Raw genomic sequence first — 23,564 nt, forward strand, 5'->3', positions numbered from 1 at the left:
TCATAGTAGTGATGTGTGTGTGTGACGTCATGCATCATGGTGTCTCCTGTCCCCTACCGGTTCAGAGGCGAACACAACAGCAGGAGCAGCTCAGCATTCGCTATAAAGAGCGGGTGAAGCATCAGACTCAGCCTGGCCAAGGGGAGCAGGGACCGGTAGGCTGCGTGTTCTTCCCTGTGCGTGCATCCCTCATAGTGACCCACCGATCCCCGATAGGAAAGTTCAATGTCGTTGATAGGTAGCGTTGTGGCCTAATAGCTGCCCACTTTTAGCTGTACCTTGTAGGGAATTAAGTTGTGGTTGTGTTTGTAGTTGTGGTTACTTGCATGGCTATGCATAGTGAGTGCATGAACCAAAGAGTTAGACATACTTGTTGGCCACTTTTATAACATAAGATCTACCACTATCCTTTATAAAGCACTTTGCTTAAACAGATGTGCATTATTTAGAAACCATTGGGGACCTCCATGGTTCTTTTTAACCGATTAACAGAGTAGGGAAAACGCTCTCAGCTTGTTTTGGATGCTTCCAGCACTGTCTAGTTGACACAATTTAGTCCGATAATTACTGAGCTGTTCTGTTACGTTATTTATCAGGCATGTTTGTCTGGAACTTAAGACGTGTGTGTGTGTGTGTGTGTGTGTGTGTGTGTGTGTGTGTGTGTGTGTGTGTGTGTGTGTGTGTGTGTGTGTGTGTGTGTGTGTGTGTGTGTGTGTGTGTGTGTGTGTGTGTGTGTGTGTGTGTGTGTGTGCGCGCGCGCGCGTGCGATGAATGTATTCATTGGGTGTAATTTAACACAAAGTGCTTGGAAATGCATCTGAAACCCTGCTTTTAATTGTTCGTAGACTGCTAGTTTATACAGCCATTAAATATAACAATCCGCAACCTTTAAATGAATCCTCCCTGGTCGGGCAAAATGTGTGCATGTAGATAAGTGGGAGTGTGATCAACATTTACCCTGCTGAAAGAGGACTACTCATCATCGACGCTGTCAGTGTCTTCATCATAATCGTCATCGTCATCATCCCTTATCTCCTCAAGGCCAGGAGCAACACCGACCACCTGCCCAGCTCGGCCTCTCGAAGCTGCCCTAAGAAAACCATTCTGCTTCCCTCTTCTTCCTCCACCTCTTCACTCTCTCTTCACTCACAGGTGACGCACAGTCTGTCTGTCTACAGTCTCACCCAACCCTTTTGTTAGGTTGAAGGGGTTTTACCCAACCCCCTGTAGCTCTGCTTTCTAACTAACTGCAGTGTGTCGTCTGAAAAAATAATAGGTACCCGAGTAGTTTGTGTCGCAGCTCTCTGTTCCCTTCCTGCAGTCATCCCAATCTATGTAAGATGTACAGTGTGTGTACGTGTCCACCTACCCACTAGTCTCCCACCACCCCCGGTGTTTTTGCAAATGTTATTTGCACGATCTGCGGCTTGTTTTTATAACCAGGGATTTTATTGGTAGTTTCATTCCAAACATAAGTAGTTGACATATGGCACAGATGGTGCATGGATGCAATTAGCATTTTGCCGAATACCTCCGCAATTGCTAGAGGCTATGTCTTACATTGCTCATCACGGCATGTGTTTTTTGAATAGTGGGCAGTGATATCGTTATGACTGTTGTTAAATGGGGGGCAATTTCCACCAATAGCACTCTTGTATTTATCTAGCAGACGCCAGCCAGACCCCTCTGACATATGGGCTGGAGTTACGGCGGTCGTAGCATGGCTCACTTCTCAAACGGCTCTGACTAATTATCAATGTCAATTTTATGCCCGTGCAAGTCTCCCACTTTTAAATCAGCCTCGACAAATGCTAACGTAGCCGCATGCTAATTAGCCAGAGGAGCAGATGTTCGCGCCGTTCCAATGCCCGCGTGTGTCTCGCCTGATTTGAACGGCGCCCGGGCCAAAGCATGTGTTATGTTTGTCTAATAAGCCGGAGCTGGTCGTGATGGACGCGCCGACGACGTGCACCTGATCCACCTGGCTATGCCGACGCTAATCCCAAGAGAGCACCGTGTTCAGTTCACGGAGCTGATGATGACCCACGTAGTCGGTGTCTATCATCGACGCTGATTGTGTGATCAGTGAGTGATCAGGACAGGCATCGTTTGGAGGGGGGCCGATCACTACGTCGTTGCACTTCATATGTACTCCACATACTACAGTCTCATCACACAATACCCAGCAGCACTACACTGACCCCTGACTGAGGTGTATTGCTAGCTATGCCCACTCGAGAGTTACTGAGCCACACTATATATTTTTTCGCTTTACTCTTGAACGTAAAGTGCTTGACTCTCCTCCAAGCTTCTACACATGTCCATTATTGAGGCCACTCCACGAGAATGGATGCCCTCTTGGCGTCATGTGTTGTTGACGTAGTTTCCTCTGCAGGAATGGAAGCCGTTGCACTTGGAGGATCCCGGGCCCATTCACATCCCTAGCATACAGGAAAGGGCTGATTGTCTGATCTCTAAGTTTAAAGGCAAGCCTAAGAAGCCCCCCAAGGTGAACTGATCCACTTGCATGGGTGTGCTGTTTGATAATTCAGTGTTTTTATGAGAAAATAAGTAAAGTTTCCTTATCGTTGCGTGAACTGTGATTTATTACTCACTAGTACAAACTAAGTAATAACTCTGTTTCCACCGGGCTGTATTTTTTTCTCACTCACACCGTGAAGCCCAAGAGCAAGCCCTCACATTTCTTTGTAGAACAGTGGTACCTCTCCCGGGGCCTGCGTCCCAGTGTCTCACCCCTGTCCTCCCCAGACTCTCCCAGAAAGGTCAGAGGTCACCCTGGTGACAGTGCAGCATGACTCATGGGGTTTCTTACAGGTGTTTCTTACCAGATGCCTGCACACCAGCATGAGATCATAGGGGCGAGGCCCATCATTCATTTAGGGCTTTTTTCTTCTAGTCATTAATAATTTGACGTATCAATCTTATGCTGCATATTCTTTGTAATAAATGTTTCCTATCAGAGAGCATGTCCATCTCAATCACTGCAAATATAAAGATATTACATTTTAGTGCAGGAAAAAAATAGCAATTTCCTAAACCTTAGGCAATTGCTGGATCCCGTCGATAAATCGTATCTTGCGTTTTTCAGCTTTTACCTTTCAACCGCTATTTAGCCGAACAGCGGGTGAAAAAAGATCTTTAGACAGATCTACCAGCATGAACAAAGTGTCTCCAATCCGTTTATGGATGAAGGGAAAGTTATTTTACTTGGGGCTAGTAATGCTTCTCTGTTCAGGAGCCGGCCAGGGCTCTCCGCTCGGAGAACCAAGGTCCCTTACACGTGCTTAGCATTCAGCAGAGGGCTCAACAGCTTGCCTCTCAGTTTGAGGGCAAGCCAGCCAGACCACAGGTGACCCCCCCGCCCCCCCCCCCCCTTCACCTTTGAGTCCTTATAAGGGGGTGATCACACAGAACAGTATTTAAAAATGCAACGCCAACTTTACTTTTCTTCCTTTTATTACAGCACGCCTGTGCTGAGCTCGGTATGAGCCGGACATCTTTTAATTAGGCTTGAATTTGACAGAGTGTTTGACTTCATGTGCTTTTTGAGGAGCAGTGCCACTCGTCAATGTCACGTATGGGCAGCCAATCAAATCAAGCTGAAGGCGGGCTTCAGGCTCTAATGAAGGTTCTTTGTTCAATTGAATGACGTAGAACAGAAAATATCCAGCAACGACGAGAGGCTGATATACATAGGACTAAATAATGTCAAGTTTTTCGGAGGGATAATAGATAATTTTAAATGAAAGCTGTCGAAACCGCATGGTTTCTATTTTGACCGGTTTGGGCCGGTTTGCACACGCAGCCCCCCTACAAAGTTGCCCTGGGCGTTTTACTCAAAGCACTTGTTTTTGCGTTTTTCAAGCCTCCGTATCTGTTGCCTCCATATTCTGTGTGATCACCCCCTGAGGCAGTTAATAACATTTATACAGAAAACAACCTTTCTCCTCCAATACGCATTCACTGTGTTGCGGCGTTTCAAAAGTCACCAAACAGCCATCATTCCTAAAATCAATCCATGCGTCTCAAGTGATTTTATAGTTCTCTAAAATGTGTCCTTTCTCGTTGTCTTTTCTTTTGGAGACCAAGAAGAAACCTTCACGTTCCTTAATGGAACAGTGGCACCTGGCCCGGGCGCACAGCCCCCCCGAGTCCCCCCTCTCTTCCCCTGATACTTTCAGACAGGTAGCCCGCTGCATGCTGGGAACCACACTGACAGGCCATCATATTGCTCGCTTGTGTATGTGTGGGTGTGGGTGTGGGATTGTGTGTGTGTGTGTGTGTTTATAGGAAGATGTCTTCTTTAACAACTCCCTCTCTGAAGTCGAGTCCCACGACGTTGGATCTCAAGAACCTCATTTTAAAAATCGCATGATTCAGCGATATCTCGCTACTTCGTCCGTACTACCATTCCTGCTCTTTGAAGTAACATACCCGTGGGTGATTATTTGGTTTCTGTGTCAGTTGAGATGAAGAAGTAGAAAAGTGGTTATGGGGCACGTGTTTGTTTTTTTCTAGTGATTACAGAAAAGCAATATTTGTGCCGTTTGAAGCGTGGTGTGTGTGAAGACGGTTCTGCATGTCACTGTCTTTAGAGGAGAGGCGTCAGTGCTGGCTGCCTTTGGGAGCCTCCCGGAAGGAAACTTGGCAGAAGAAGAAAGACAATGTCTCATCTCGGCTTGTTCCCACGCTGGAGAAACTGGGCCAGACGGATCAGAACTAACCAAACCCGACCACTGAAATCAAAGTGCAATAACCCACATTTACTCACCTATTGTCCAAAATTATAGTGCCGCTGCCATTGGCTTGCTTTTATCTATCTAAATGTTTGCACAATTCTACTTTTGTTGGAGATTTCTGCTATTTGTGAAGAATGTTTTCACTTGGCGGCTTTTAAGCTGTTAACCCAATTGAAACTAGAGAAGTATAACTGCAGCGGATTTAACGTCTGTAACATGCACTTTTTTAGGTATGATTTTAAAAGATCGGTTAGTCATACATCGGCACATGCCCGCTGCATTGTTGTATCAGCCCAAAGTAGCACCTAAGTTCATGTTTCCTAGTAGCTTGTGATCCCCTTCTCCCTCCAGCACAAATCTAATACCAATGTGTTCTGAATCTGCATTTTGTGATCATTCTGAATGCGTTTTGTTATTGTGGCATTATGCATCAGGGGCATGTCCTCACACCTGGTTGAGCTTTGGTTTTTGTATTTCTACGTGATGCGAATGGTGTTGGTCGGGCGAAGGTACTACTCCCTTGGTAGCGGAGCGTTTGACATACTAAATGTGCTAGCATAACACATCGACCACTGTTTGACTCTGACTTTTGAGTGTCTTGTGCAAAGAGGTTTCTCCTGTTTACGTCTCCATCTCACCTTGCTCCTCTTCCTCACATTCTGTCTCTCCCAAACTCTCTGTCCACTTCTCCCGATGCGCACTGAACAGCGCTATGTAAAGATGTACACAGGGGGCGTTAGCTTATTGGCTGATCAGATAGCCAATCAGCTTCAGTCTCACGAAGAACCCAAGCCCCTGCTTGACAAGAGGGAACTGGTAAGAGTGTAGTGGTGTTAGATGGAAGGCATGTGGTTGCTTAGCTTTAGTATCCCACTAGTGTGCTCTTATGGGACAGCAAACTTGTTGAACCCCCCCCCCCTACCCGTTACCCACCGTTATACGTGTCCCCTGTGTGCCCGCCTGTGCACAGAAACCATTATTTTTATGTTTACCAGTGTGTCTGTGTGCTCATAAAATAACAGTGTTGCTTCTACAGAAAGCCAGTCGATTTTGGATGTGATGCTTTAAGTGTGTGTGTGTGTGTGTGTGTGTGTGTGTGTGTGTGTGTGTGTGTGTGTGTGTGTGTGTGTGTGTGTGTGTGTGTGTGTGTGTGTGTGTGTGTGTGTGTGTGTGTGTGTGTGTGTGTAATCAAATGCGGGGAATTCAAATGAAAGAACTTTCTCCCCTCCCGCCCTAACTATGTATATCTCTGCTCTGACATCGTCTTCATTCTCCTGTCTGATTTGTTTTCCTCCTCCTCTTCCCCCCCCCCCCCCCCCCCGCTCAACAGGGCTCCCTGAGGAAGGAGTTCCCGGTGAACATCGGCGGCAGCGACGTGTGCTTCTTCTGCAGCAAGCGCGTGTACGTGATGGAGCGGCTGAGTGCCGAGGGCCGCTTCTTCCACCGCAGCTGCTTTAAGTGCGACTACTGCGGCACCACGCTGCGCCTGTCCTCCTACGCCTTCGACGTGGAGGACGGTACGTTCGGTAGCCAGAAGCAGAGCTCATGTTCCATTCCTCCAGGATCCCCGCGGGGGCATGTCATCGCATCGGCGGCAGACCGCAGTGCCCCGTGTCTTTAAGATCCTGCCCCGCGTCGTAATGAGAACACGAGTCCGCTGCCGCTATGAATAAAGCAGCGGGGGGGGGGGGGGGGGGGGGGGGGTGATTGAATGGGTTTTTTCTTTTCTTTAAATTATCCTAATTTCAGACAGTCGGATTTACATTTTGCCATTTAGTGGGTTTTTTTGTACGAAGAGACCTTTAAGCGAGGCTGAGAGCAAAGCGTAGCACAAGCAAGGCACGCCAAGTCCTTTTTTTGACTTTTTTTATCATCGCTCACTAGTTGTGAATAGTTATCACAGATACAGAGATTGTTCATTTCTGGCCAATGTGCATTCTTGTATTCAATGTAAGAGCTAAAGAATAACAAGAAAGTGCTTCTGAGTCACTTTGTGAGATCTCGGATGCGGTGGGTCTCAATATAGGGACATTTATGCCATAAAAATATATAGAGCTGCCTTTTACAGCGTCTGTTGTTGGCGATAGAAGTTATTTCCCCCACTTTGTGGGTGTATACAACCCGGTATGAGTCCTCCTGGGCCTACAGCGACCCAATACCTCGCCTCCCTTTGCTGCCCACACCAGCTCACACATTCCCCCTCCGGTAGTCGGAACACAACCCACTTCATCGTGCTGATGGCCAGTGCCAATCCTGTTATTATTCTAGGATTTGTTGGAGGTGCTGGGAGCCCCATACAGTGCTGTTGCAGTGTGTGGGACTGGACTCCCGCAGGGACGGTTCTATTGTGTCCGTAGACAGGGAGCAGACGGTTGGCCTCCTCCCTGGCTCAGGGCCCCCGCTCATTCCCAAAGGGCCCGCGAGGAAACAGGAGGACGATCCCTTTGACCACGTGTAACAAAACACATACCATCCACCTCGGTAGACTTTGTCTTCCTGTAGGTCTAGACATGTTGAAGGTCCCCCTTTCTGAGGCGATGACAACCGGCGTCTTCTTTGTTCATGTCCTTTGCGCTGCTTTGTTTTCTTGACCATGCTTCTTATTTTTATTTTCTTGCAGGTAAATTTTACTGCAAGCCCCACTACTGCTATCGCTCATCAGGCCAAGGCCAGAGGAAGAGGCCGGCCCCCTCCCCCGCGTTACCCAGACCTAAGGTCAGTGAATACTTCTGCTCATCCCCGTGTTCATTCGGCTGTAGGTAAGATTTAGGTGCTGTTATTTTCGTGTATTTGCCAGTTATGCCAAGGCCAACCATCCTCTTTTAGTGGCTGAGATGCGCTGTAGGAACATCTGTTTTAAGGGCACCTCTGATCAGTTTGGTGAATCATCTTGCCTGTCGATCCCTGGTGTATGAAATGCATCACTGACGTAGGGATGCAGGGGGGGGAGGTCAGAGAGGCTTTATTTGGTTGTTACAATTCCAAATCAGGCTCTTTTCTGTTCTTTCTCTCTTCCAAACTCTCGAATCGTACATATTGCACCTTCATATATTAATGATACCATTGATAATTCATGCCTCCGCTTGGAACAGTGTGTGCACGTGCCCGTGCGTGTGCGCACCGCGTCTCCCCACGAGGTCCTTGCGTTCACCGCCCTCTCCTCCGTCCCCAGACGGAGATCGTGGCGGCCAGCCGGCCCGACCCGGCCACGGTGGACGCCCCCCCAGGCGCGGCCCTCGTAACCCCGACGGGCCCCTCTGCCGAACGCCGCTCCTCAGGTACCCCTTTTCCCCCCGTCGCCGCGGCGACCGCGCCCGGCCGCCCGGCGCTGGGAGGCTCGCTCCGCCGCACCCTTTCCCGGAGCTGCCACCAGGTGGCGCACCATCCCCTAGACTCCCCTTTCCTGCGTGCCTACTGCATCTACCTCCTCTGCTGCGTCAGCCTCAACGCCCTGCTCAAGCTGCTGTAGCATGACTCTCTCTCTCTCTCCCTCTCTCCTCTCTCCCTGCCCTCCCCCTCTTCCTTTTCTCCTCACCCTTCCCCTCTTTCTCCTTCTAACACACTACTGTCAGTTACCTGTCTAGATTTAGGAATCTGATTTAGCGTTTTCTCTTTGTTAGCTCGTGAATGTTGTTTATTCACATTCTTTTTATGGGAAGAATGGATCGTGAATTGGATATTGGCAACGGGCTCGCACAGCCAGTTTCACAGCTCTTAAGCTCAATTGAAAAGTAAATGTTGCATATTAAATCACTTTTCCTTCTTCTTGGCTTGGGTATTTACCGCGTTTTCCTTGTAAGCACAGAGCTGCAGCAGCCAACTCTTTTGTCAGGCTGATTCTACAACCTGCCATCAGTTATTGTTGTGAACTCCATGAAGTAATTAGAAGTGTCTATTTTGATGCCTGTTTTGCTTGACTTTAATTGAATGGAGCACCAAACCTCTTTCTTCTCCTTTTGGTTTTAACTGCATGAGTCCCAGACTCCCCTCTTTCTCTCTCTGTTATGTTTATCTCTTGTGGTATTTGCACGTCGCCATCCTCCTGGGGTACCTGCGGTGTTTTGATGACGTGCCTGTTCCACTGGTTGCGATTATTTCCTCTGTGAGCTTTACCTTTACCCCTCCTCTTATCAGAGCAGCTTGAAGCTGGGTCTTCTTCTTAGTGCTTGATTTGACGCTATTTTCTTGAATGCCCCCCTTGCCCTTTCATACCATTTTGGCTTCACAGCCCCCTTCCCATACCAGCCAGGACACCATTGCTTGCACCGTTGTTCTGTTGGATCATTTCTACATTTAATGCAGGTCGTAATTTAATAGTGCTGTAACGCTGACAACACGCAATGCAGTTATGTTCATAGTATACTGCTGATAATATGAATAATGAAAATCATTACATCTAACCTCTAGCTCCCTCAACGTTGTAGTCCATAATAGTGCTTTCAAGCTCTTGCTCGGTTATTCTAAAGACAATTAAACGTTAAGTAGAGGTTTTCTAGATGTAAGAACTGTAAATTAGTCGATGTTTAGGCCTGCCGCATTGTGTGGCAAGTGGAAGTAACTAAAACTGTTTAATCCAAAGCAGAATAGATAAGAATGGATGCTATATACGATCTATATCGCATGAGTTTAACCATAATTAGCTGATTAGCATATTCATTTGAAGTTATATTGTGGTTTCAACCGTGCTTTGTGTTCACATCCGTCTTGCATGGTTCTAAAGCTGTTTGCCGTAATGCGCCGGCCTTTCATTTCCTCTAACATTTAATAGGATGATGGTGTAAAATACAGCGCGCTCACCACCTCCTACTTGTTGCTTCTTATTAGCTGGCATGAGGTCATTGCTTACAGCATCTTCAGTCATTTTTAGTCCCTGCTCTGCCTGTGTGCTGGGGCCCGCCATGCTAATCAATGGAAAATAGCCGTTGCACTCCATCAAAATAGTGCATAATCTGGACCCCTTGTGATTACGTTTTCTAAAGGCCAACTTGTAATGCAGTCGGCAAATTGGAAAACCAATTCCAGGAAAGATAGAAGAAAGGCTGGGAGAAAGGCAAAGCACCCACCCTGTTGATAAATTAAGTGGCTGTTATAATCAAATGTCAAAAAATATTAATCTGAAAGGTATTTATATAACATATTTATCTGCATTAAGATTCCAGTTGCTGTAAGTAATTGACCTATTGAAATAAATTCCTTCGTTCATCTTAACTTTTGTGTCGGTGTTTTTTTGTCGAAAACGTAACTTTGCCCAACCATGACCACTGGTAACTTTCAAGCGTTGATGGTGTTTGGACGGGGGGGGGTTGAAATCCATAAAGTATAAGGTAGTAACAAACACACACCCCATAGACGTCCACAGTGGGAGCCTTAGGGACTCTAACCACCCCACTGCACCCTCGCTCCGGTCCCGTCCTCCTCTGCCCTCTGCGTTCTTCCAACCCGCCCTCTGTGTCGCCCCCTTCAGTCCCGGAGGCCAACGGCCTGCCGGAGCCCGTCCTCCCCAAGCGTCTGCGCGGGACCCCGGAGCGCATCGAGCTGGAGAACTACCAGCTGTCCCTGCAGAGGGAGGAGGTGCTGGAGGAGGTGCCGGAGGAGACTCTGGCCGAGCACAACCTCAGCAGCGTGCTGGACAAGACCCTGAACGCCGACCCTGGCTCCAGGTGGGGGCTGAATCATTGGTCAAATTCAAACCGGTGTCGCACTGTAATAGAACGCCACTTGCAAATCGCAAAGGTTTCGAATAATAAAAGAGAAGCCTTTTTTCTTGGAGGGGATTTGTTACTGTTAGTCACTGGAGATCTGTAATATTCGTATTTATTTTTATTTTTAACTTCAATAGTTAAATAAAGCTGTTATAATATCAATTCATGCATCAGTTCATCCATTCATATAAGTGCAGTTTATATGTTGACTGCTTCAAATGTTGTGTTGGTCATACTATAGAAGGATTTATTGCTTGTTTAGTGAATATTACAGATCATAAGGAACTTTAAAAAGAAAATCGCATATTGATCTGAATAATCGTAATTAGATGCACCATGCACGGCACGCACGTAGAGTTGTAGCTGAAGCGCGTGCCCGACCGGTGTCTTTTGGGGCAGCACGGCTCCATCAGCACGGTGTGAGCACCCCCCTCACCAACGTCTACGCCGCAATTGATTTCCTTTGAAATATTGTTACAGGACTATAATTTAGCATTGTTATTCTAGAGGCCTATGCATTTAAAATGGATCAAGCAGAGGCGTGACTCCTGTTTATGGTCCTGTATCGATCAGCAACAATCACAGAATATCCTATTGAATGTTAAGAGTTTCTCATGTTTATTTAAAGGTACGATAAAGCAAAGTGTCCCCAGAGTACCCACCGGTACTGGCTCAGGTATCACTGAGCTACTGGCTATAGCACCAGCCCTGAGCTGGGTGGTGCTTCAGCCACCATCCTCACTGGTACACTAGCCCTGTTGCCTGTCATTCGTTCATGTTCTCTGTACATCTCTCCACAGCAGCAGCTCAGAGTCTGACATGGACGACGAGGATGAGGAGGAAGAAGAGGAGGAACCAGAGGAAGTGGAGCAGCAGCAGCTACAGGAGGAGGTGCTGCAGCAGCAGCAGCAGCAGGAGGAGGAGGAGCAGTCGCTCCCCAAAAGCCCCTCTGATCTGGGAGGCGTCCCCTGGAGGGAGGCGGTGGAGCTCCACGCCAAGCTGAAGGGAGACAGCGAAGAAGGCGGAGAAGGTGGAGAGGGAGGTGAGGAAGACGCCATCCGGAGGGAGGAGGAGGAAGAGGGAGCGGACGCGGAAGACGAATATGAGGAAGACGAAGAGGAGGAGGAGGATGACGAGGAAGAGTCTAGCGACGGTAGGTTTATTTCGGTTGTTGATTAAGATTGTGCCACCAAATGACCATCTGTGTGTGTGTGTGTGTGTGTGTGTTTGAGTCGTCTACATCCTGCTCTGAATTCATTCCGACCCATGAGGACAGAGCCAAGATCCCTACTGTTCTGTCTGTTAGCACCACCCCCCCTTCCTCTACAACCCCTTCTGCTCCCCTTCATCTCACCCTTGATCTCTCTTCCTCTGTTCCCCATTTCTGTGTGTGTGTGTGTGTGTGTGTGTGTGTGTGTGTGTGTGTGTGTGTGTGTGTGTGTGTGTGTGTGTGTGTGTGTGTGTGTGTGTGTGTGTGTGTGTGTGTGTGTGTGTGTGTGTGTGTGTGTGTGTGTGTGTTACTTTTTGGGGACTTTGTCTCCCCCTACTGGCAGAGGGGGAGTACTTCCCCTGGGAGAGGGAGCTTCAGTCAGGGCTTTGGCTGGAGAAGTACCTCACAGACGAAGAGGATGTTGGTACATTTAAAGGTAGCAGCATTGCCTGTGGATGCCTTTGCAGTACCTTTTTGGTTTGAGTTCACTCCCCTCGCCGTTTTTGTTCAACACGTGTGAAGCCTGTTGCCCTTTTAATGAACAATTGTTTGACTCGTTTGCGTTTTGGCCTTTAAAGGGATACGGATTGTTATGAGACCTGCTGTGTGTGGCTATGAAGCCTTACTTACATCTTTTGTTACTGCAGTTTGGCACTTTGATTCTTGGGATTTGGTGACACTTGGCAAAGTACTAATCAGATTAACAGTTCCATCAATTTGCAGGTGTTTTTCGTTGGCTTCTTAGTGATGCAGCAGTTGCTTGGTAGCGATTTGCAGAAGGATCCTGTTGATCTAATTTTGTTGGGTTTATATATATATTTTTTTAACTTCTAACGTTTTCACTTTTCTTTTCATAGTGCATGCCTGCAGCCCAAGCTCCTGGAGGGATATTCTTTATGTTTTGCTAATCAAATTGTCGAGTTACCAATCATTTCCTCTATTTCTTTCATGTCCCTGTTTCCTTCCCGCTGTCCCTCGGTGGCTCAACCTGAACCGCTTGTCTTTTGTCTCTCTTCCTCCTCCTCTTCTCCCTTGAACCCACACTACCTCGACCACCACACATGGGACGCCACTCGCGGTCTCCCTCTCCCTCAAACGCTCTTAAACTCGCAAACACTTGACCGCCGACCCCCACGCCCGCAGCCAGGAGCCTCCTGATCCAGCAGGTGCTGCAGCCTGTGGACCCGCGGGCCCCGGCAGGTCTGGGCGGGAGGGCGCCGGGCGTGGATTCAGAGGGCAACAGGCCGCTGTCTAACACCTCCCAGCTGTCCCAGCCCTCTGAGCAAACCCAGCCCTCCTCGACAGGTAAACCCCCTACCTAGAGGAGACGCGCCCTCGGGGGCTGGAGGGCGGGATGGGCCCCCTTCCCGTGGCCGTGCTGCATAGGGACCCCCCCCCGGTTTAGGAGGAGGAGACACTAGCGCACCCTAATGGCTGCCCCTGTTTCAGTTTTTGTTCATTCTCTGTGACTAATGTGTCGTATGTTTCTGTTGTCGATGTTCTGTTCTGCATTTTTCTCTGACCGTGATTCTGTTAGGAGGATCCCCCCCTCCCCTCTTAACATACACGTTGTGTGTATTTAACCAACTGTTTTTTTGTTTTTGTGCATTGCATCTCATCTCCTGTTCCCTTTTGTGTCCAGGCTTCTTGTTGAGTGTGTGTACGTGCGTGTGTGTGTCGATGTTGTGCAGCTGCAGCCCAAGGTCTCTGATCACGTCCCTGCCGCACATCATCTCTTTAATCTTATATGTTTTTCTTAATCCCTTTTGAATTGTGTTCTGCTTTGTTCTCTCCCCCCCCCCCCTTTGTTCTTTCCCATGTGTCTCATTAAATACCTGTCTTGACTGTTTGATTTTTGTTGTTCTCTCTCTCTCTCTCTCTCTCTCTCTCTCTCTCTCTCTCTCTCTCTCTCTCTCTCTCTCTCTCTCTCTCTCTCTCTCTCTCTCTCTCTCTCTCTCTCTCTCTCTCTCTCTCTCTCTCTCTCTCTCTCTCTCTCTCTCTCTCTCTCTCTCTCTCTTCCCCCCCCCCCCCCCCCCCTGTTTGTCCCGCGTGTCTCCTGGTGCGAAAAAAAACTAAAAGCCGTAGCCGCGGCGGCCGCCCACGCGTCCCCCCGGCAGGACGCAGTGAGAGTGTGGCTGGACAGCATCTCGGGAGGTAGTGCAGACCTGCAGTAATAAAAGAGACCTCACGTGATCTGCTCTCTGGGGGGGGGAGTCTCGCACTCTTCATAGACCCTGTCCACCTTCCCCACACCACATGCTGGTGTCTGTTCTATCACCCCTGGCGCATGCATTAAAAAAACAACCCACGCGGGACCAGTGGGATTCACCAGCATGCATGGCCCCGGCTGCCCCACTGGAGAGCTGACTCTGCTGGGGGGGGGGGGGGGGGGGGGGTCAGAGCCCCGCCTCCCACCTCACTCGTTTCTCTCCCTTCTCCACACCGCTGCTCACCCTGCCTTTACCCCCCACACCGCCCCAGTCCCTCTATGGGACGGCACTGTTGCACCGACCGGTCCGGTTGGAGTTTGAAGTTCTATTATTGGACTGTTAAACTTCAATATGTGAGCTCTCCTCATTCAGTTGGACACGTTTGCCAAAGTGCAGCTGTTAACTAAGAACAATGAAGATTATATTGCTCAATGGTTAAACATTTGTTATAAATAACAGAGTGGCTATTTCTACACCTTCACTCCACGCTTGGTTGACTTGCACAACAATCCACATGGATGGTTATTGTTATGCCTGAATCAAATGACAAAATTGGCCCGAAGTTGGTGTGTGCGTGTACGTGCCTGCGGCTGTGTGTGTACGTGCAATCACATGAGGCCTTTTTTCTCATTTGTCTTTTTATATCTCTCCAAGAATATTGTATCAGCTGCTTGTTTCCTGACTAACGTTAACAATTTACACCTTTTGACTGTGCCCTTGGCTGTTGTACCCTTTTTCGTACAGAAACTGAGAGCTGCATGTCTCTATTCACTAATATTGTTCTATGCTTACCTTTTTTTATTTGTCACTTTTTGGATGAATCATGGTTCCTACAGGTCTTTGAATGACACCAGGCGACACTACTCCCTACTCCACCCTATTCCAATAGCATCGCTAAATTAAAGATGGTGTATCTAATACTAATAGCTTAGCTTTCTTTCAATGTCCCTCACAATAACTAAATGACATCATTACAGCAACAATAACTAACGTCCTATTGAAAGAACAACACTGAAAGCCTTTGTGTTTGTTGGCACAAAATGAAAGCTGCCTCTGGAGAGAACGATTTGTAAATGCACATGGTATTAAGAATACAAAGTGACAGAGGTGTGTGTGTGAGTGTGTGTCTGTGGATGTGGATGTGTGTTAATGCCTAAAGCAAGAAATCCCATCAAATTTGTCGATAGTGTTTGGCATCCATGTGATATTTGATGTCCGTCAGGATTAGTTCCTTTATTCATCTTTTGAACAAAGAATATAAATAAATATTTTTATTTCAACCTCCCTCGGATAAAAATAAAGTTTGTCCCTGGGATTGAAAGTCCTCCTCATCCCTCTGGTAGCACTTTTACTTCCTCACTATATTGTGGTTTTTTAAAGCTTCTTAGTCACTCTCCCTCACAGACTGATCTTTGTCGTCCTGTTTATATTCCCCCCATGGCAACAGGCCTTCTCAAAAGGTTCATTTTGGGGGAGGTTGTCACGCTGAAGAAAGCGCCTGTCCCGACCGCCTTTGTATTGAACGTGGAGACAGCATGATGTGGGGTTCACTCCTTCTAATCTCTGTCACACCAGAGCCCTGCGAGGATCTGGAGCCGGAGCAAGAGGCCTACGCTCCTGATTTAGAGCCTGGCACACAGATGGATCAGGGTAGGCAATAATTGAATTTGGTTTCACCAATCGCAGCCATCGAATTGGTTTACTGGGGGTACTATATAACTTTTACACTCAAGGAACGTCCCTTCCCCGGATCGAAAGCAATCAAGCATTTCTTCCTGACGTTGTGTTCTCAGATGACATCCCCTCGGATGCAGAGGCGGAGGCTCGCCTGCACCCGTCGGAACACGTTCAGTTACTTCCTGCTGAGGACAGGAAGTCCAGGTTCCTGGGAAATGTGTCCAGCGTTGGTGAGTGTCTCCGGGGTGGGAGGAATGTCTGCATTGTTTTGAGTTTGTATTCCTAGTACGTCTCAGTAGAGCGCCTGGTGTTTGGTCACGGGTTGAATAACTTTGTGGTATGTTTGCAGAAGTATCCAGTATCGGTCCTTTCCAGAAAGAAGATATCATTGTTTCTCCCAGCAAGCCATCTGCAGAGCCTGAGATACAGGTAAGGAATATCATATTAAGGTCTATGCAATTCTATGCAATTTCTCCAGGGAAAAGTATCTTTTTCATCCTCACCTTATTTGTCTTCCAGATAAAGCCCCCGTCTCCTCGCTCCTCGGTGGAGTCTCCCAGCTCGCCCTTTTCCCCGGCACCCTTCGTACCGGAGACGGCCCTGCCCGAGAGCGCCCCCCCGTCGCCCTTACCCAGGAGCCCGCGGGGCTGTTCGCCGTCTCCCGCCGTTTCTCCCGGTCCCACTCCCGGTCCCACTCCCGGTCTCACTCCCGCTCTCTCTCCAGCTCTCACTCCCGCTCTCACTCCCGCTCCATCTCCGGGCCTTCCGGCATCCCCCGCGGTATCTCCCGCCCCGTCGCCCACCACCTTCGCCTTCACGCCCCCGATCCGGTCGCAGCCCGTCCCCCTGCCGGCGTCGTCCGGCGCCTCCGTGTCTCCGGTGTATCCCGACCGCTCCATCTGCCCCCTCACCGGCAACCCCCTCTCGCCCATCTGCGCCCCGTCGCTACCCTGCCGAGAAGCGTCCTCGCCCAAAGCCTCCCGGTCCCCGGTCCGGACGCAGCCGGTCCCCGCGCTCAGCTCCACGCCGCGGCCCAACGCGGCGGACCCGGAGCAGTCCCCGGACGCCCCCTCGGAGGACACCCCCTCCAAGAAGGCCGACATCATCGAGGAGTTCTGGCTCAAGAGCGCCGAGATCCGGAAGAGCCTGGGCCTCACGCCGCTGGACCGCAGCAGCAGGATCCTGGAGAAGAGCCCCGACACGTCCTCCTCCAGCTCCAGCCTCGCCCCCTCGCCCCCGGCCCCCTCCGCCTCCACCACCACCACCCCGAAGCCGCTCCGCCCCCCGTCTCTGTCGGCGGAGCCCAAGCGGCCCGTCATCCGCCGGCTCAACATCACCCTGGAGGGTCAGGTGATCACCCCCATCGCCGCGCCCCCCTCCTCCGCGGGCGCGCTCGAGGGCAACGGCTCCGATAAGAAAGCGCTGAGCAGCAGCGGCGCCGTCGGCTCCGGCCCGGGGCTCCAACGGAGCGTGGCCCCCCGGAGCCGGGCGGCGCACAGCGAGAGCTCCAACGCCTCGGACTCCACCATGATGACCCCGCCGTCAAGCCCGCCCCCGCCGGTGCCCGCCAACCAGTCTCCGGCCGTGCTCCGCCCCCAGAGGCACCAGGTGGCCTGGACCAACGGCAAGGAGAAGCCAGGGGTCACGCTGGCCAACGGCCCGTCCGCCGCCAAACCAAAGACCCCCGTGTCGCCCCCCAGAGTCAAAAGCCCGGTCTCGCCTCCGAGGGCCAAAACCCCCGTTTCGCCTCAGAGAGCGAAAACGCCGGTACCCACGCCGCGCACGCAGCTCAGCCCCGTTGTGACGGGGCCCAAGCCTGCCCTCCGAACCCCCACCTCGCCGATCAAGGCCCCCAAGGTGGAGGTGAAGGAGGAGGAGGTGGTGGTGGTGGTCATGAGGGAGAAAAAGAGGCCCCGGCGGGAGGAGGCCCGCAAGTCGTTTGTGGAGACGGTGGCGGAGATCCCGTTCGCCGACGACGTGGACGAGAACTTTGACGAGCGCACCCCGGAGACCAGCCTGAACAAGTACTACACCCCGCCCACCAGCCTCCGGCCCCCCCTGCACCTGGCCCTGGCCATGGAGAACGGCAAGCCCAACATCCCCGGGCACCCGAGGGCCACCCAGTTCTCCCCGGAGGCCAAGGAGATCGCCGAGGAGCGGATGAGGGCCCGGGAGAAGTCCATCAAGAGCCAGGCCCTGAAGGACGCCATGAGCAAGCAGCTGACCAAGATGAAGGAGTCGGACGCGGTCAAGAGTGCGGCGTCCAAGGTGGCCTGGACCGTCGCCGCCGCCGACAACGGCGGGAAGGGCAGGAAGCCGGCCGTCTCGCCCAACACGTCGGCCGTCAAGGCCCTGGAGTCGAAGAAGGCGGAGACGCTGCCGGAGCGCTTCTTCGGCGGCAACAAGAGCCTGGACGGCTCGGTGGCCTCGTCCGAGGGCTCCTCGGGGGGCAAGAGCAAGAAGCGCAGCTCCCTGTTCTCGCCGAGGAAGAGCAAGAAGGAGAAGAAGGCCAAGAACGAGGGCGGCAGGCCCTCGGGCGACGGCGAGACGCCGCCCAAACACAAGTCCCTGTGGAAGGCCGTGTTCTCGGGCTACAAGAAGGACAAAAAGAAGAGGCAGCAGAGCGAGGAGAAGTCGTGTCCCAGCACGCCGTCCTCGAGCTCCACCACGCAGGACTCGGGGAAGAAGGGCAGGTCGTCGCCCGACGGGAAGTCGTCAGGTACGGTTGGCGGCCGAGGTCGTCCGGGCCCTGTCTTTTATTGGTTCTTTTTATCGCTCCCTTACTGGTCTCGTCGACCGTTTACGGCTCCTTTTACGGCTCCCGTTGCGCTCTCATTAAGTCTGTTTGGGGATTCCTTGTGGAGGAAGTTGAAACGCTTCCCCGCTGAAAAGCCACTTGCCGCTTTGTCGTTTATTACAGAGCTAAAGTCGCGCCGTAACCTGAGCTTCTCCGAGGAGTCAGACCTGTCCTGCGACGACGTTCTGGAAAGATCCTCCCAGAAGTCCAGGGCAGACGTGAGTAGCGGCCAAAGACGCTGTTACACGGCTGCCATTTTCCACTCACTTGTTATGTTTGACTTTGATCGTTGACATCAAATCATCCATTTGTGTTTATTTGTTTATCTATATTTTATTTTTATTTGCACCCCACTTTGCGATGCACCACTTGACAGCGGCACGCGGACATCTTCGACTTAGTGTCAGGCATTCAGCAGGAGGCTCTGAGAGAGGAGAAACTTGGGAAGGAAAGGAGGAGAGTGTTGAAGGAGAGGATGAGGGCAAAGGAAAGGAAAAAGGAGAAAGCTAAAGCATGTGACAGAGAAGCTGTTCGGGAAAGAGAGACCGGAGCTGATGAGGTATTGCGCAGCAGGGAGACAAATGCTTTTGAATTTCATTTAGAACGAGCTGAGATTTGGAAACAAAGGTGGACCGGCAACACATTCTTTGGTACGCAGTGTTTCAATCAGACATTCCCATTGTCCTCAATGATTGGACACGGATAGTTATTATGTTCACGTACATATTTTTATAGTGTACAGTCCACCCCCACTCACCCACCCCAAAATAATTCATAAGACCCATTAGTATTCTAAAAGGTCCACTGCAATAAAATATATATTTATACCTTAGTCTGGCAGCAAAACCCCCTACGGTATATTTTGGTATGGGAATGATTTGTTTGTTTGCAGAGAAATCGGTGACTATTCCAAATTAATGTCACTGACTCGACATGGATTAATTTATTGTAAGATTGGATGAAATTCAAAAGTGTACTCTCCTGTGCTGCTTGCTGTATGTTTATACGTGTGTAGAACGATACATTGGGTTCAGGGCCAGGGGCTTGCATTTATTATCCAACTAAATATTCTTTACAACCAACCATAAAATCCCCCCCTCCCCCATCACTATTTTTATTTTATTTATCTGCAAAATGCGGAACGAATCATAGTTGACAGGATGTTCCCGCAGTCGGCTGCAAACGATGACTGTGCCGTAATGCATTTGTAGCCATAATGTATTTCTACTGCTTCTAATATCCACCTCTAAAACTTTAGCATGCCTTCCTGGCCCTGTGAGATCCCACTGCGCAACAACAGGATCTGTGTCGTTAATCTTGTAGCTTCGGTCGTCCTTACTTCAGTGTTTGTTAGACTAGCACTCCTCAACCTGTGTTAGTGGTTTTTGTTTTAGCACAGATAACCCAGTAGCAAATACTTGCCAAATTGCTCTTTGGTCAAGTCGATTCTTTGAATTAACCCTCCAGTGTTGTAATTGTGTTGTATTAATCTGTTTTTATGGTTGCACAATCATAACTGCACATTGTTGTGTGTTGGTGTGGGACATTAACCTAGCCCTGTTTGATTTCACCAATAATTGAATGCATATAGTTTATTTTAATTAATTTTTTATTTATTTAACATAATCATTCACCCATTCAATTTAATTCCATCTGTATCATGTTTGTTTTTCCTCCCCCTCCTCCTCCCAAGTCTGTTTATGTCCCCCATGCACTGGCCTTCAAGAGATCGTATGCTACAAAGGTAGTGTTTGAATACATTCCAACATATCCTCCATCACCCTTGCCATCCTCTTTTTTTCCTACCCCCTCCCCCCCTCCCTCTGTGCATGCATCAGTGCACCACCCCCACCACAATCTCAATGTTTATTTACATGTGTTTAACTTGCCGTAGCACTACACTAACCGGCCCTTTTGGATGCAAGGGTTAGTGGGCTGCCAAAGCGCCAGCCACCATCCCTCTCTCTCTCCCAACAACTCCTCCCCTTTTTAACATGCTGAGGTGCGTTCAAGTTCAGCGAACATAGGCGAACGTTCGCAACGAACGCGTTGACCATAAACAATTAATTTTGAACGATTTTTGAACACCGTTCTAAACAAACTGTAAACGAAAAAAATGGATACGAAGGCCATGGTATTAGCGGCAGCCTCCATGTTAATGGAAGAGTTTACAGAAGAGGGTTTGCAAGTGGTCGACCTTGTTGAAAGCCTACTGCAGACAACCAGTACGGAAAATTCAAGAATAGAGGGCTACGTCACCGAAGTTGTACCCACTTACTGCGATATAACATTCAAATCGCATTTTAGGATGCAAAAGATAACAGTTGAAGTAAGGGTGTAGATAGGCTATATGAAACGTTTTATCTATTGCTTTCAATGTAGGAAAGGAGTAAATGATTTCAATATAGTTTAGTTTAATGCCATGGCAACGAATGTCACGTAGCCGAAGAGAGCACCGCGATCCATCTCTGTTTGTGGAGAACTACCTCTTCAGACAGTTTGCCTATGTTCGTAAACGTTTGCTTGCTTATGTTCGTTTAACGGAAAATGTTTAAAATCGTTCGCGAACGTTCGCCTATGTTTGCGATTCTGAACGCACCTCTGGTGTTGTGCCCTGTTAACAACGCCTCGCCAACCTGCAGCACTACTCACCTCACCTTGTTACCACGGTGATGTCCCTGCACTGTCCATCATGACAGGGCTCTCTCTCTCTCTCTCTCTCTCTCTCTCTCTCTCTCTCTCTCTCTCTCTCTCTCTCTCTCTCTCTCTCTCTCTCTCTCTCTATCTCTCTATCTCTCTATCTCTCTCCATCTCTCTATCTCTCTATCTCTCTATCTCCATCTCTCTATCTCTCTCTACCTCTCTCTGGTCAACTGTTAACACATCAAAGCTTCTCTCCACACAGTTTTCCTTCTTACCGCAGAGCAGCGAATGGAAGAACTCAGAACTGATACACTCTACTGCTATCGGCGCTCTATTCTCTCCTCTTTTTTTTCCCGCTGGTGTCGCTCCGGCTTTAGCAGAGGAAATTAAATGTCCAGGGAGTAGAGCTTATTTCCTGTGGACCGTATTCTTGTATCATCTAAAGCAAAGCTCCAATAACTCTGTAAAAGCAAAAAGTGTTTTTCTGTACCCGGTGTCATCGTGACACCCCCCCCCCCCCCCCCCCCAACGACGTAGCGGTGTGATCTAGAACAGCACCTCATAGAACAGAGCGTCGCCGTGGAGACGGGCGTGCATAGCGAGCACTCCGAGAAGTGGGTGGGGGGGGGGGGGGGTGAGACCACCCTGACTCACCCCTTCTCTGTGTTGATGATAGAAAACGTACACGGAGGAGGAGCTGAACGCCAAGCTCACCCGGCGGGTGCAGAAGGCGGCGCGGCGGCAGGCCAAGCAGGAGGAGCTCAAGAGGCTGCACCGGGCGCAGGTAAGCCCACCTTAGAGGGAGGGGAGGCGTCAGAGCACAGCCCGCTCTCTCGCCCACGGTGGACGGGGCCTTTCTGCTGTCTTTCGTTTCCTATTTGTCTCAACCCACCGTGTTTTCAGAGGCAGGGATCTGTGAGTGTGTGATTGGCTCACACGATCTCGGTCATTAATGGTACACTTTTACCGTTAGTCTGGACGATAGTTATTCTAAATAAGTGTCTGTTGAGGTCGCACTTACTTTAATACTGTGTGAACTGAGCACTGTAGCAAGACTTTTATTTGAATCACCTTCTAAAAGCTCACTTTCTCACCTCACTCGCCTAAAACTGGAAACACGCTGGATCCAAGATTAAAATACACCTGATTAGCCCAGGGTTGACCCCCTCCCCCCTGGCACGCATAATTACGATAGACTCGCAGCAAATCAATTAAAGTAAATGCCCGCTGTGTGTACACTGAGGCAGCTGATCCTCATTTATTCACCCCAGTGTCCAACCGCTTTGACTCAAAAGCCGTGACATTGATCGCAAAGTGTTGGCCGATCGAAGGTTTACTTTAAAGTAGAAGTACGCCGCAAAGGTAATCTTTGTGGTGAAGCGAAGAGAGCACCAAATAAGGTGATTTCAACAAGAGCGCCGGAATGAACCCCTGTGCGGAGTCCAGCGTCGCTCAAGAGAGAGCGAGAGCGAGAGAGCGCCGTCTTCATTTGGCTTGTAATGTCTAATGTTCTTAGCTGCTCCCTGGGATTGATTCTCATCGCCTTCCCTCTTCCCCCCCCCCCCCCCCCCCGTCAGATCATCCAGAGACAGCTGGAGCAGGTGGAGGAGAAGCAGAGGCAGCTGGAGGAGAGGGGGGTAGCCGTAGAGAAGGCCCTGCGAGGGGAAGCAGGTAATGGGGGGGGGGGGGGCTGTCACTCAAAACCTTCCAGCCATTCTCATTTGGTGTTTTACTCGGTGTGACCCGGGAGATAGACCTGTGATAATGGTAGCGCCTTGATCCGTCTCAGTACGGACTGAGTCAACACATCAAAGCTCTACAGATGGAGTTAACGACGCCAATACCACCTCGGTCTGATCCGTAGTCGCTGAGGCCTGGGCTCTAAGTAGCGGGATAGTGATGCATTCTGTGACAGTGGGTGGGAACAAATATAGTATTCCTTTTATCCTCTTTAAACTTTGATATATACTGATACAAACAAAAGCTCATTCCTGGTTTCAGGCTCAGTTAAGCTTAAATTGGAGAGCGTTAAATACACGACTGCGTATAGTCACAGCGAGGATCCCTGCAGAGGATGTTTTATTAAGTTAAAGGAGGTAAATGCTGTTTTCCTTCCTCTGGCGGCTGGTGATTGGGTGAGGGAAAGCCAGCCACTCTCGCTACCAATAAAATGCTTAACAACACAACTGTGAAGAGAACGGAGAAAAACTTTATTAAGTTGACCAGCACTGAAACGTGAGTGAGCCATCGGGAGTGACAAGCTGCCTGACCTGTTTGCGCTTAAAGTAATTCTGATTGAGAACGGCATATTCCTTTCGACAGGGTTTTTCAATCCTTTTTCTCTATCATCTCCAACAAGCCTTTGAGGTGCATGCCGTACGTTAACATAATAATGAACATATCAAATAGTGCGTTTTTCTTCTTTGCATACATTCATCAAAGATTGGCCTTTCCGTCTATTGCTAAATAAGTGATATAGATTTTGCACATGAATTGCATTTTTTAAACGGGCTGTTTAAAGATCCTAACCTTTTGTTTCTACTACTGTATTCTTCCAAAGGGTTG

At 49.6% G+C, this 23,564-nt stretch overlaps 1 protein-coding gene across 23 annotated transcripts in view; it reads left to right on the forward strand.

The window, feature by feature from the left end:
• The window catches only part of mical3a (microtubule associated monooxygenase, calponin and LIM domain containing 3a), a 73,814-nt gene that overhangs the window by 41,035 nt on the left and 9,215 nt on the right, over positions 1 to 23,564 (forward strand). For 3 of the 23 annotated variants that reach the window (XM_030365178.1, XM_030365179.1, XM_030365177.1), the window contains exons 18-42: positions 66 to 155; positions 1,042 to 1,152; positions 2,396 to 2,509; positions 2,682 to 2,783; positions 3,257 to 3,370; positions 4,105 to 4,206; positions 5,469 to 5,576; positions 6,091 to 6,277; positions 7,381 to 7,475; positions 7,933 to 8,038; positions 10,225 to 10,420; positions 11,263 to 11,615; positions 12,016 to 12,108; positions 12,816 to 12,977; positions 13,752 to 13,826; positions 15,458 to 15,532; positions 15,676 to 15,789; positions 15,909 to 15,988; positions 16,079 to 18,278; positions 18,480 to 18,574; positions 18,733 to 18,915; positions 20,050 to 20,100; positions 21,676 to 21,783; positions 22,577 to 22,670; positions 23,560 to 23,564. The exon at positions 23,560 to 23,564 is cut by the window's right edge and continues 46 nt beyond it. In XM_030365178.1, the coding sequence (XP_030221038.1) occupies positions 66 to 155; positions 1,042 to 1,152; positions 2,396 to 2,509; positions 2,682 to 2,783; positions 3,257 to 3,370; positions 4,105 to 4,206; positions 5,469 to 5,576; positions 6,091 to 6,277; positions 7,381 to 7,475; positions 7,933 to 8,038; positions 10,225 to 10,420; positions 11,263 to 11,615; positions 12,016 to 12,108; positions 12,816 to 12,977; positions 13,752 to 13,826; positions 15,458 to 15,532; positions 15,676 to 15,789; positions 15,909 to 15,988; positions 16,079 to 18,278; positions 18,480 to 18,574; positions 18,733 to 18,915; positions 20,050 to 20,100; positions 21,676 to 21,783; positions 22,577 to 22,670; positions 23,560 to 23,564 (5,013 nt within the window). Of the gene's footprint in view, positions 1 to 65; positions 156 to 1,041; positions 1,153 to 2,395; positions 2,510 to 2,681; positions 2,784 to 3,256; positions 3,371 to 4,104; positions 4,207 to 5,468; positions 5,577 to 6,090; positions 6,278 to 7,380; positions 7,476 to 7,932; positions 8,039 to 9,739; positions 9,969 to 10,224; positions 10,421 to 11,262; positions 11,616 to 12,015; positions 12,109 to 12,815; positions 12,978 to 13,751; positions 13,827 to 15,457; positions 15,533 to 15,675; positions 15,790 to 15,908; positions 15,989 to 16,078; positions 18,279 to 18,479; positions 18,575 to 18,732; positions 18,916 to 20,049; positions 20,101 to 21,675; positions 21,784 to 22,576; positions 22,671 to 23,559 lie in introns of those variants that run through there. The other 20 variants (XM_030365182.1, XM_030365181.1, XM_030365186.1 and 17 more) reach the window with 17 other exon arrangements.

This window comes from Gadus morhua, chromosome 9 (assembly GCF_902167405.1).
Source record: "Gadus morhua chromosome 9, gadMor3.0, whole genome shotgun sequence".
NCBI classification, from domain to species: Eukaryota; Metazoa; Chordata; class Actinopteri; order Gadiformes; family Gadidae; genus Gadus; species Gadus morhua.